Below are 13,554 nucleotides of genomic sequence, written 5' to 3'. Positions count from 1 at the left end.
ACAAGACTTCCCAAGCCACATGCGATGAGCCATGCTTTTTCAGTCGATGTCAAACAGATACCTGAAAGCATTGAAATTGTGGCTACGAAGACCGCCCGCTAGTTCACTTTTGTTGGTTGTCCTACGGACTCTAATCCGCCTTCTCCGGAAGCGAGACCGAAGCCTCCTGACTCAAGCACCTCCGGCCACCGTTTCACGGCCCCAGCTCGAAGGCCGAATGCTCTTCAAGCATACAACTTCGGGAAAACAATGCCTAATGGGTTCTGCTGAATAAAGGACAAGTATGGATAAGCATACCAACCGCGGCGCCGGTAACGTCATCCGAACTGCGGCTAAAGCTTGTTGTAAAGTCGCCGGTTGTACAGATGGCATGAACCTGACACACAGCTGTGACAGGTACGCTCAAACAGTGAGCGCTTATGGTTTCTCGGGGCCCACTACGTCGGCGTCTAGAGTCGCATAGGTTCGCCAAGTCTCCGGCTGCTTCACGCTAGAGTGAACAGGAGTAGGGCGTATGTAGTTGAAGTCTACGATGAACAAAAGGTCCGAATACGACCTTTCTATTGGTTTCCAGTATTTAGACAACCTGATGTGAGTATATAAGACATACTTGCTTCCGACGATAGACGCAGAAGAACAACATCATTATTCTTCGGTCTGGTACCAGTTCATAACTTTCTCCTTTGCGACTTTCTCCTTTGCGACTTTCTCCTTTACGACTTACTCCTTTGCGATATCAACATCAAACCACTCAAAATGCGTCCCGTCTCGATCCTGACACTTGCCTTCGCCGCCTTCACCGGGGCTGAAGCCTTCCGTGTCGGTTTCCCTGAACGCCGGGGTCTGGTCATGGTAAGCAGACATCCAGCGCATAACTACGTTCTTCGAAGATGTACACGTAATGAAGCAAAGGTCGGTCACTGACGTTCTGGGATACTCACATAGGCGCCTATTCTTGCCCTGGTAGCCCCGGTAGTTGCATCTGAGCCCCTGGAGCCCAGACGATGCAAGTCGATTGATCCTGCTGAGTGTCAACAGGACTAGATGGTCAAAGTGCACATCAGCCGCAGGTATTCTTTCTGGCAAAGATGAATGATGACTAGTCAGGCGCTTTTTTAAACAGTCGCCATCAGCCACGGTGTTCAATGCGAGAAAGCTTTACTGGCTATGTCTTCAAGATAGAATTCTCCACATTTGATACATTTAAGTTTCAGTCACGCGCCGCATGTCGCTGTTCCTCAGTCCCTCTAGCCTAATCTTGAGTTGATACTCCAATGTCTCAGCTTTCTTTTTGAACACCTTGAAGCTATATATTAGCATTTCCGACCTTCATGTTGTCTAGATTGATCGTGTCAAGTTCCAAAGTTCTCTCTCGTCGAGTTATCCAAACTTCTTATCCATTGAAATGTACACTCCCAGTACTCTCGTCCAATTCATCGATCGTGATAACGGGTGTAGTCGTATGTCCTTAGGGAGATTAATCGACTCAGGCCGTTCAAGGAATTGTAGCCATCAACTAGGTCATCGAGGTCAGGACAACCTATTAAGCGTTCGCCCTCTCGAGGTCCGTCGATGTGATTGATACTAGTACGACCCTCTATGCCTCCCCGCAGGTCGAGACACACAAGACCGCGGCCCGTTGCCATCTCAACTTGAACAACCACGATGCCGCTCGTCATAAGCGTGCGAAGTTCCGATTTGACATCGATAGAAAATCCATCTTCGCTTCTGCGCGTGAAACAGATATTAAAAGGACCTCGTGTGGTAAGAATTGTGAGCACATCGTTTGCTAAAAGGTACTTCAGGATACTTTGCTCGTCGATGCCGGTGACTGTGTGCAGTTCGGACACACTACGACAAGGTACCTGTCCACGCAAAAAGTCGCGCCATGGCCATTCTCGTACAGAAAGACTCTTGGCAATCAAAATGATAAACGCGGCTAATACCCAAGCGAAAGTTGCTATATTGAAAGGGTCAACTCCAGGGATACGCTCGCCAACAAGTAAACCTGCCAGGATACCGCCCACAACAAGAATGCCGCACGCGGCCATTGTAATGGCGACATATAAACGACGCGGGACAACGATCAATCTTTCTTCTATAACCCAACTTTTGGCACCTTCAAGTTCAAAAGTAGGTTGCGCAGCTAATGGCTGGAACAAGGCCGAGAGTGGTATCATCTCCATCGGCGTCCAAGGAGAGTCTGAGCACCTCAATCCTACGAAAATCGAAATTTCTGTCCTCGTATTGAAATAGCGGGAGAATGGGGCGCCACTTGTTGCAAAGGATCGTGCTTGGGTACCGAAGGCTGAAGTGCGATTGAGTTGCAGCAGTCGCTGAGGTTGTATGAGAAGGAGAGGCACCATGACTGATACGACGTCGGCCATTGTATGTAAATATCCCTTTAACGAGCCGCTTTTGGATGAAGTGGCTTCTCGCAGATCAAGCTCGATGAAGAAACGCTTGTGTCCAAGCTCCTTTGTCAGGGGTTTATCTGCAACATTGGCCTTGATGGCTTCTGAAACCTTGAATAGAGTATCCAAAAGTGTGTCCGTGTTCCATATCACTGGCTTCAGGCTTGTTCCGGATACCTGTGTGTGTCGGTCATGGCTCATCATTACGGGTATGCTCCTTAAAGAGTTTGGGATATGATAGACTATCATTCCAAGGTCGAAATTCGGTTCAAAAACATCGATTCCTTGGAGTTGGAGGTCATCAAAAATGGGCAGAAGGGTTTCCAGAGCCCAGGATGAGGCAGACAGATTGCGGGCACAATCGCTTTCTTTGATTTCTCCGGCACGCGTTGAGCCTATTCCTTGAAAATTACGAGCGTAATCGAGACTCTGACCGGCGAAAGTTTCTGAGTCGATCGATAAAAATTTCAACTTCGCGGAAACTCTGGCAAGAGATGTGACACAAGAGCCGGTCCACGATCTGTCTCCTTCAAAGTAGCTATGTTTTACTACTAGAGCGGTAACATAGTCAACCAAAGCGCAATAGAATTTCCGAATTTGTTTTGCTGAAGCATTGCCTTTCATCGCGGTTCCAGACTTTCTTTCTTTCGCCAATTCTCGTCTGTCGTTCCGCAAAGATTTCTCTCATTGCGAGGGAAAGCTCGTTCTGGTCGAAGACTTCGTGCTGACAAATGAATGACGCAAGCTTGTTGTCGAAGTCGCATACCGCGATATTTCAGGTAACCTCGTTGGCCACTTCTGACAGAATAGTAAGCCCAAGGTGATTTGACAGCCATTCTTCCGCGGCTGCAGATGCAAGGGGATTGCGGGTGATGGTTGAATGTGGCGCTTCGGAGAGTCTTTGGGTTTCAAGCTCCCATAGTCCTGCCTCTTGGGATGCTGACAGGCCGTATCGGCAGATATCATCGAATTTTGAATGAAATTTACCAGAGTCAATGGCGCACTTTTGAATGTATGACTTCTGTATGTCAACCAGCGTCATACGTTGTGGTAGGAGGTGGCTCTGGGCTGTTGAACCGGCCGCCGTATTATCATTTCCAGTTTGCGTAACGCTGTGTCTTTTTCGGCTTGTTGATCCATTGGAGTGCGCCGCAGGCGATCTTGGCCTGGTAGCTGCCTCGTCTGCTGATGCTGGCTCAAGACAATCCATTGCAGGAAGTTCGCCTTTATAGATGTACGCTCACGTTCAATGCGAAGTGATTTCCGCGCGTAAGAAAGGGGAAAAAAATACTAAGCAAGCAGGGCCAAAGGAAGCGAACATGTGACACGGGGTGGTGCATCTGCTATTTATGTATGTCGCAATCAGCTCCGAACAAGAGTGACAATTTACTCCATCACGCATAAGCGCCGATCACCTATCATTCGCCGGGTGATCCGAGCCTCCTCATCATGCAAGCCGCAACAGTTAGCCAGTCACCAACCTAGTCTCTCTTTCAGCTGGGCCTTGGCCGACAGAAGCGATCCCAACCCCCCGACCCCTCGTTTCTGCCTAAGATTTAGGCACCTAAGGCAACCGCAGCTACAGTCCTAGTATCACGTTATCCAGTCTATTGGACACCATAATAAGAAGCCAACAAAACTGGTAGGGTCAAGAGGGCCCAGAAATCAATCAACTGTCTGCATGACAAGAGCGGCGTCAAGTTAACTTCATAGTGTGGATTCGGACGATGTATTCGAAAGGTTCAACGATATCATCGGCCCAAGGTTTAGCCTAACCATGGGTCGAAGGTTGAGTCAATCACACACTGATATTGACAATTGGGACAACACAACCGGCGATACACGGTACGGGAAAGACCTGGCTGGGACCGTTTCTGTAACCGCCGCAGAAGTTAGACCCGGGACACACGGCAAGGAAAGCAATGCCGGTATTCCAAAGAATCAGGAGCTATTATCGGATGAAAAGGTTGCTTGGAGTCTTCATGGAACGCTATTGAGGCCCCGAGACCTGGTTTATATAAAACGCACTCATGGATCATGGACCGATTTCGCCGAACAAGAATGCGTTCTGGTCACTGATATTAAGGAAAGGACTACCGGCGATGAAGGAGATACAAACAAACCCACTCATGATTTGGGATATATCCGAGCATGTCATAATGACCACCGCTTCGGTCTTGCCAGTCACATCTCAGAGGTTTATTATTCGTCTGAAGAGATGATAGACCTCACCGCAGAAGATTTGGTCGTGACGCCAATGAGGCTACTTCCTGCAGCAGAAAAACACCATATTCAGACAAGACTCATTTCTCGGGGAAAGACGTACCGCAGACTATGCGAGCACCATCATGTTCTCATGCAGTATGAAGGACCAGTGGTTCCCTTACATCCGAGGTCTGATTGGACTTGGACAGTAAGCCAACTTGGCCCGGATGCCGGATTGACTTCTGAATGCTGACCTTGTCACAGACAACCCAGAGAGTATTGGTTGATGGAAAAGCAGGAAGGAAGACGCGAGGCGGTCGCGTTAATGACAAATTTACTACCTCACATCGACAACAAAGCCTAGAGGCTTTTCTCAACAACGAAGGTCATTCATTGCCGCGTGGCGATGACTCGTCATCAATCCAAGGTGGAGATCTAACGAGAGACGATGCTATGCCTGACGCGAAGGGCGAACAGAAGTCCTTGGAACATGAAAAGATGGGAGAGGATCACGAGTGGACTGATATCGAGTACCTGAACTGCCCGCCAACACTCGTCGCCTTCTTGTTGGATGAGAAGGTATGGGCCAACGTTCAAGTTGAACATCTGACAGACATCGTTTGGCCTGAAAGGCCATTCGACTCACTCGGGCTGGAGATTGGGAAGAAAGTGTTGATCCAGAATCTCACATGCCGCTTCAAGACAAAGGAAGTAACTGAAGTTTCAAATCAAGACACCGGAGGAGTGCAGGGAGGAAACTTGTGTATCTTCCTGACTGGCCCTCCTGGAGTCGGCAAGACTTTGACAGCAGGTGATGACGCCCGCTCTCGTCACATGCGAGTGCGAATCTGGAGAGAGCGCTGACTATCTTGCAGAGGTCGTCGCCGAGGAAACGCATCGTCCGTTATACCGCGTACAGGCCGGGGGGCTGGGCTTTCATCCTTCAGCTTTAGAAAAACAACTCGGTGATATCTTCCTCCTAGCGCGGCGCTGGGGAGCTATCATCTTGATTGACGAAGCTGACATGTTCATGACGAAGAGACGAGCATCAACGCCGGACCAAAATGCTACGGTGACTGGTGGGTTGACACAAGTTTGTCGATGTCAGAAGTACCAGTGAGTTAGCAAACTGACAGGGCTCGCAGCTTTCCTTCGCTTATTTCATACCTATGATGGATTGCTGTTCCTCACAAGCACATCCAAAGACATTGACACAGCCTTTTATGATCGAATCCATGCAACAATCGAGTACACTGAACTTGACAAAACTCAGCGAAAGAACATCTGGCGTCGTCAACTACAGCGCGCCATTGGCTCCCCCGAGGGACATCCTCCAAATTCTCCGTGGCCCGAGGCATACCGGCTGTTGGGAAAAGTCGGAACCAATGGACGGGAGATTCGCAACATCGTTCGGACTGCCGAGCAGCTAGCTCTGGGTCTGTCAACCGACTTGTCAATGAAACATGTCGCGTTAGCCGTGCGAAACTTCGGAGGCTCAGACAACTACGTTGAGTCTAGCTGCGAGAAGTTGGAGGCGTTGGAAGAAAATGTCGGCAGGGGTCGTGATCAAGCATGCAGCGACGATGTTGAACTTCAGCATTCAATTGGTGAAAGATCCGACGGGTTGTAATGACACATGGAAAACACGAATGTTCTGCGCTCGCCTGGCTGCTAGTGTGACGATGATCGACCATGAAAGCAATAGTGGGCTGCGAGGTACCTTGGCACTACCTCTTTGAGCTCGACGGCACATTGAGACGCTGGAAGTGCTGACTGTGTGCCCACTCATCTGCATAAGGCCCCTGCGATGTTCAATCGTCAAAGAAGCTAGCTAATGCTTTAGGCTATGTAGCAAGACAAATAGGATATTGGTGTAGAGTTTAAGTAGATGCCGTCCTCGTTGCATGTCTGGCATGACAAGGCTTGTCAAATATACGTAATTCGGAGCTGGTTTAATCTTCCGCTGACTACCACGATTGAAAATGTCTTCTACCTTGGAGATCGCACTCGACAACCTCAAAAGAGCTGGACTAGGCGACGCTGTTTACACTCCCGACCAAGACGCCTACCAGACTCGGAATGCCTAATACTGGGCGCAGAGTGCCCAACTGAAGCCTTGGGCAATCGTTCAGCCGAGGAACGCAGAGGAGGTTTCCAAGACTGTCCAGGCTCTTGTTGCGACACCAGAGTGCAACTTTGCGGTGCGAAGCGGGGGCCATACAGTCTGGCCGGGTGCCAGTAACATCCAGGACGGCATAACTATCGACCTTGGTCTGATGGCAAGGACAACGTACTACCACGAAACAGAACTTGCTTCACTGCTTCCTGGGGGAAGATGGACAGATGTGTACCATGAGGTTGAGAAATGTAAAACCAATTGGAACTCCACTCAACTTCATCTTTGCTGACTAGAGCGAACGCGTAGATGGGAGGATGGTTGCTGGTGGCCGCGAAAACGCGGTCGGCATTGGCGGTCTTACAACGGATGGCGGCAAAACATTCTACACCTGTCGAGTCGGATTCGCATGTGGTGAGTGGCATGGACCCTGCCCGGAATCGGAATGAGTGTTGACCTGAGCCAACAGACCAGGTCGTCAACTACGAAGTCGTCCTTGCCGACGGTAGCATCGTGCAGGCGAACGATCAGGAGCACTCTGACCTCTTCAGAGTCCTCAAAGGCGGCGGCAACAACTTTGGGATCGTAACTGGCTTCGACATGGTGAGGTTCCCCTCAAAGGACATCTGGGATGCGGAGCTTGTACATGCCAAAGAGTCGGCCCCAGAAGTCGTTCACGCGCTGACCGACTTTGTTGGCAACCTCGAGGCTCACCCGGATGCTCATGTCCTGGCAATGTGGATGTACCTGCCAAAGGCCGATGACCACTTCATCGAGAACCTATTGATGAGCCTGGACGGCGAGCAGGAGGCCAAATCCTTGAGTAAGTTTTTGGCTATACCTGGGCAGGTCAAGTCCAAGACGACCACGATTGCGACCAAGATGGATACATTCGCGTTGCCAAAAGCTAGAGAGTAAGTTTACCCTCATTCTTTCTGAATGGTTGATTAAACTGGCACGTCAGGCATACTTGGTTCACCACAACCTTCAAGAACGACCCGCGAATCAGTCAAAAGGCGGCTGACGTCTTTGAGAGCCTCGTCAAGATGATGAAGGGCCAAGTCCCAGACCACGACTTCGCTTTCCAGATGGTTCTGCAGCCGCTTCCCGTATCATTCGGCAAACACTCGGCGGTTCGTGGGGGCAACATGTTCGGACTCGAGCACATCAAGGATGACTGCGTGCTGCTGGTATGGACTGTGGAAGTGCCAACGCCGGAAATGCGGACGACTGTCGCGTTCCCGGCCCTCAAGGGAGCCATTGACGAAATCGAGGCTTACGCCAAGTCACTCAACGGCGATGTCAAGTTCCGCTACCTGAACTACTGCGACGCCTCGCAAGACCCGCTGGGCAGTTACGGCGAAGAGAACGTCCGCAAGATGCGCGAGGCTGCAGAAAAGTACGATCCAGCGGGGTTTTCCAAAGAAGAGTGCCCGGTGGCTTCAAGATCTCAAAGGCGAACGTGGCATGAGGCCCAGATGATGGCTGCTGTAACTCTGAGACCTATCGTCGCGTCGATGCTGTCGGCCTGCATGCGATGAAGCATGCTTTTGCGTAACTGAGAACCACTCGTGCTCCGGTTGCTCCAGAATAGTCATTCGTATCTGCCTCTCAGGACGGGAAGTTGCATGCGATGCGTTGATGCGTGTCGACGCCCTGCCGTCAGAGCCTGCTGATGGTGTTGTGAGAGTGTGAGACAGAGACGCATGAGAGGAGCGTGGTTGCCCCGCGTTGGCCCCGCATCGAAAGGGGATGCCGTAGTCAATCACGTGATTCATGCACAGTACTTCGTTAATGGTCCAAGCAGTGTCCACGTCCCGCTGCATGCATGTCACCCTCCCCTAGGCACATTTCAAGGCGGACTCCCGCTTCATATCTCCATGAGCACAAGCATCAGCAAACTCAAGTGATTTTGACTCAGGCTCATCGTAGCCTGCTGCGGATGCCTGGAACCTGCCTGCAGCCTGCCTCGACAATGAGCTCATTGAGGCTGAAATCTCCATCGCTGCTCTGCAGATGGTGCCGCGATGTCCGAGACAAGACTCTTGCTGAGTGATCTCCGCCGGCCGAAGCCTCGTTACCACCTCAAGCGGGTGAGATCTTGATGCTCGCCGTGGGGTCACACGATCCAGACGGGCGGAACCGAGCAATTACATTGGCCTCAACATGACACAGACACAGCAATCAGCTTCACAGCAAGCCGTTGCAATTTGGCTGCAGCTAACCCTAGGTCTAGTGATTTTCCTGAACCACAATGATGCTGGTGAGAGCAAGTCATACCATTCTTTGCGGCTTATTGGCCGACGTCCTACTCCAACCAGCGAGAAACACCTAATCATGCAGCTGCCAGCCCAATGGGCAAAATGAGGCTTGCCATATCTCCTTCCTTCTCTCTCTACAAGATTAAATACCCCGCGTCAGGTCGTGATGTCAAGTGCAAGAGTCTGAGGTCTACCGCTCTTCTCTACCCAACCCTCCCTCCTCCGTCAAGCCACTCACCATGGCCGAGCTCCCCAGCGGCGTGGCGCCCTCCCTCAATGTGCCGGGCATCGTGAACCTCGGGTTCCAGCTGGCCAACAAGCTGAACATATACGGCCTGGGTACCAAGTCCCCAGACACAGACGTTCGATACCTTGTCGATGATATCTTCGGCACGGCGTCAACCCTCGCTCAGCTCTGGGAACATCTCAGCACTGACAAACATGATACGTTTTCCGTCTACAAAGACGCCGGCCGTAGAGACGTTGAAGATCTCGCGGTCCGCTGCGGTAGGACTTATGTGACCATCATCCGCAGCGTCTACCGGGCCAGCTTGGCCGCCAAAGTCGTCGAGGACGTCAACTTTGAGACGATCCGCGTCGAGGACTTGAAGGCTGCCAGGCTCTGCGCTATCAACGCCAACATGAACTGGAGTTTGGTCGAGGACGCCTTCGAGACTGCTGCGAAGCAGTTGCAGTGGCTCTTCGCGAGCCTTCTGTTGCACATGCAGGTCTTTGACGTTGCCCGTCTCCAGATCAAGTCAGTATTCCCTCTTAGCATCTTCGAATGACACTGCTAACATAGACGCAGAGCCCCCAGAGCCCCAGGTAGCTTCGATGAGGAGCTCGCTTCAAGGGCATTGGCCAGCCGTCTGCTTCAGCAGAGGAACAAGAACGTCAAGACTCTCGTAGAGGACTACGAGAAGAAGGCGGACGAGCAGGCCAAGCGCGAAGCTCGAGCAGCCTACAAAGCTGCCAAGGCAGCCGAGGCTGCTGCAGAGGCTGAGGCCGCAAGCGTCTGCTCTGGTGATGACGTCGCATCGTGGAAGTCTGGAGAGACTGCCCAGGTCTCCAGGGCGCCTTCAATCTGCGGCGACAAGGTCGACGGAGAGAAGAAGACTGCTCCTGTTGAGGAATCCTTTGCGCCTCCTCCTCCTCCGCCTCCTGCCTTCATTGAGCCTCCCCCGCCTCCTCCAGTCATGGATTACCCACCACCGCCACCTCCCGAGCCCATCGACATCAAGCTTATGACGCCCAAGCGCCGCTTCCCAGCCAAGGTCTTCAACAGCATGGCTGAGTGGATGCGCGGCCTCTTTGGTCGCGGTCTCCCGCCCCTGGACCACTTGGAGCTGGAAGCAAGCATCATCCATGGTGGGTATCAGCTCCATAGCAAGAAGAAGCCGCCAGTGTTGGCCTTCGAGCCGAAGACTCTACTCCGCCAGCTGAAGCGCGTTCTCCGAAAGGTCGGAGACACTCCCGGAGACCAGCTGATCGGTCTTGACGCCCAGTTCCGTCTCGCTGTTCAGAATGCCCCCCAGCGCGCGCAGAACAAGGACGGACGCGTCAGGAACTTGATCGCCGTCGACACCCGAGGCATGCCCGAGTTCATCGTCGCGTACATGTCGATGGAGCCCGCTCTGGAGCCTATTCACCTGACTGACTCCATTGGCCGTACCATCGTCATGCCATATGAGCAGTGCCGAACTCTGAAGGTAAACTCTACCACCCTTTATTTGAAAGCAAATATACTAACATCTCAAAGGGAGCTCGTAACATTATCCACGGCCGCTTCCGCGACATCAACAGAATGTGGCCGATGATCAGCCAGGGCGCCTTCGAGATCGTCAACGAAGACGACGTCGTCGTCACCCCGGCAGCCTGGGAGAACACCGTGAAGCCAGGCGCCGTCCTCACGATGCGCCTCTCGCCCTTCGCAGACAGCTCAGTTGGTCCGGACTCCAAGACCTGGGCAGAGCCGTACATGGGGCCGCCCCCGCCTCCGCCGGGCATGTATCCCCCGCCCCCGGGCTTTCGAGCACCACACATGGGTAGTATTCCTCCAGGCTTCCCGCGGCCCGGCGGCGGCGGTTGCATGCCGCCACCAGCCCCGAGATGGCCAAGGGCTCCCAGAGTCATCAACGTCGGCCCCGCCCCCGTCCGTCGTCGCTACGGCCCGCGTGCACCGTCCTCCGTGCTGAGCTGGATGGCCGGGTCCACGAACACTACCGACCGAGAGCTTGAGGAGTGGAAGCTCGGCTTCGAGCTGGACTTTGGCGGACCGGAGCCGACGCGGGAGAAGGACATGGACGAGCAGACGTGGAACAACCTCGGCCGGATCGTGGCGCAGTGGACTTATGCCACGGACACCGAGTTCAACACTGACTCGGGGACTATGCCGTGGTACGATGACGCCGCGACGAATCGGGCTTCTAGTTCGGGGTCTTCTTCGTCCTCTTCAGATGAGATTGTGGATGACTGAGGGGGGAGGTTGAGATGAGGGTCGGGGCTTTTGTATGAATCTGTTTCCTGTGCCTTGTGCTGCGGGATGTCCATTCTTTTTTTTTTCTACGATTACCATGTGTTGTCACGATATTGATGAAGATTGTAATTCCTATACGTTGTGTTGATGATGCAATGAAGCTTACAGTTCATTCTCGAACCATGCACTTGCTGAACCTGCACACCCGAAACACCCTTCATTAAGACCCTAATAAGCACCGGATTTTCTACCATTTGCATTCATGACCCTGCGTCAGTTATCCTTTTGGTTATGCCCACAATATTTAGCACCAATATTGCAGCGGGCTACATCATGGGTCTCTTCAGATGCCGCAAGTGGGGGAGGGGTACCCATTGACAGGGACAGTCTGAACAAGGTACAAGTGACTGTCAGCACGCGACTGTTTTCAAACGAATGGCATTGTTCTTTGCGGTGACGAAATACATGCTAGCGTGTAGGTCAATCATTGATTCTCAGCCGAGGCCTGCAATCCTGTCGCGATCCGGGGCTGATTGATATTTAGGCAACATTGAATATGTTTTCACGAGGGTATATATAGTCCAGGACTCACTCTCTGCCATGATGCTTCGTTCGTATTGTGGCAATGAGGTGCATGGTGGAGCTGGACTGAAGAGCCGAAGGATGGGGGTTCGGTTGTTAGACTTGAGGGCTCGGTGCAACTCCCAACAGGCTAGAGGGGGAGACAAAAATGTACTCGAGATTAAGAAGCATAAGATAGCATCTACGTCAGTAATTGATGTCTCGAATGCTGGAGCGAGACGACAGCGCGTGCCACGAGACGATGTTTACATATTTTTACTTGAGCGACCCGTGTCGGCCGCGATGCCGATGCCAACCCGATGGGCCAACCTCACCTAAGGTGATCACGGGCTCTCATTTTGGTCTTAGGTCTCAACACAGGGATCAGAAACATTTACTGCGTATACTGTTATGTAGGATCGAAATTCCAAGCCAATTATGAACCTCGGCAGAGAACGGAAGCCAGCCGAGACAGGTCCGAACGAAACCTAACGCAGTCTTCCTTTAAGGCACGAAGTACCCCCCAACATCTATCTAAGTTTGCTTTTGGTGCCGTAATATGATTTTTCTTCCTAAGACTTCCATTATCGCTAGCTGCCTCACTCTCGTACTCAACGGATGGGTCACAACTACGTCTCCTAAGGTGCCCGCCCAGCCGACGAGCCTCGGACCCTCTGGGTATTCTCTTCGTCCTTCAGCTTCTCCTTCTCAACTGCGAAACCCTTTTATGCATCGTAAATAGCAAGAATACTCAGTCCGGAGGCAATCCAGATGGAAGCGAATAGCCCAGCGTAGTTGAAGTTAATATATTTAGCGTTAACAATTATTGCCTAGATGACCAGCGGTCTGACAACCTCGATGACGCTCAACGGAGGTCTCCTGAGTATTCATTAGCTGCATTCGCACAGACGGCTTGCGGTACGAAGTCACCCACTGTACTATATAGGACCTGAACACCAAGAGCAGGACGAAAGACAACAACATCCAAGCGCCCAAGCAGCTTTTGTTTCTGGTTTCTGGTAGTCAAGAAAGCCTCAAATTGTAATGTTGAAGACCGCGATGTTATTGAAAATGAGATGCTTTTGGATGTTTGTGATTGAAGTCGGAACTTGCTGCTTCATTATGGGCGACGAGGAAGTGTTTATACATGGAAACGGGCAGCCTACGTGTCAGGCCGACTTCGGGCTGCCATGGGAGCGCCCGAGCTGTGTTTGTTATAGAGGCCGAAGGAGGGCGTGGTAACAAGTGTATGTAGGTGTCTATGGAGGAAGTGGCTGCAGGCAGTGTGGGCTGGAGAAGGCCCCATAGGCAGGAGGGCATCTGGCACCAGGTGCCTCCACATTTGATGTTCAATTGCGCAAAATGCTCTTGAGGGTCTTCCTGTGATCTTTTCGGTATGACCGTACTCCAGAAGCTTCATACTTGAAGTTTTACTGTTTTATGTTGGCATGCCAAGGTGAACCTTTCTTTTTTTGAGGAGGGCGCACTAATGATCAAGAGGTAAAAAGCGTGATTCAGTGG

The 13,554-nt window shown here is 51.9% G+C and overlaps 2 protein-coding genes across 2 annotated transcripts; both read left to right on the top strand.

Moving 5' to 3' along the window:
• Positions 1–7,052: 7,052 nt before the first annotated feature.
• On the top strand, positions 7,053–8,276 carry COL26b_003733 (uncharacterized protein; the record flags this gene model as incomplete). Its single annotated transcript, XM_053176624.1, has 3 exons — positions 7,053–7,149; positions 7,205–7,649; positions 7,700–8,276. 3 exons carry the CDS (start codon positions 7,053–7,055, stop codon positions 8,274–8,276), a joined length of 1,119 nt encoding a protein of 372 aa, XP_053039483.1.
• A 959-nt stretch (positions 8,277–9,235) lies between these two features.
• COL26b_003732 (uncharacterized protein) lies at positions 9,236–11,472 on the top strand (the record flags this gene model as incomplete). Its single annotated transcript, XM_053176623.1, has 3 exons — positions 9,236–9,753; positions 9,805–10,705; positions 10,756–11,472. The coding sequence occupies 3 exons, from the start codon at positions 9,236–9,238 to the stop codon at positions 11,470–11,472; spliced, it is 2,136 nt and encodes a 711-aa protein (XP_053039482.1).
• Between the last annotated feature and the right edge of the window lie 2,082 nt (positions 11,473–13,554).

This window comes from Colletotrichum chrysophilum (genome assembly GCF_026319265.1).
Source record: "Colletotrichum chrysophilum strain AFK26 chromosome Unknown scaffold_21, whole genome shotgun sequence".
NCBI classification, from domain to species: Eukaryota; Fungi; Ascomycota; class Sordariomycetes; order Glomerellales; family Glomerellaceae; genus Colletotrichum; species Colletotrichum chrysophilum.
Note: the sequence above shows the minus strand (reverse complement) of the source record. Positions and strands in the feature narration are given on the sequence as shown.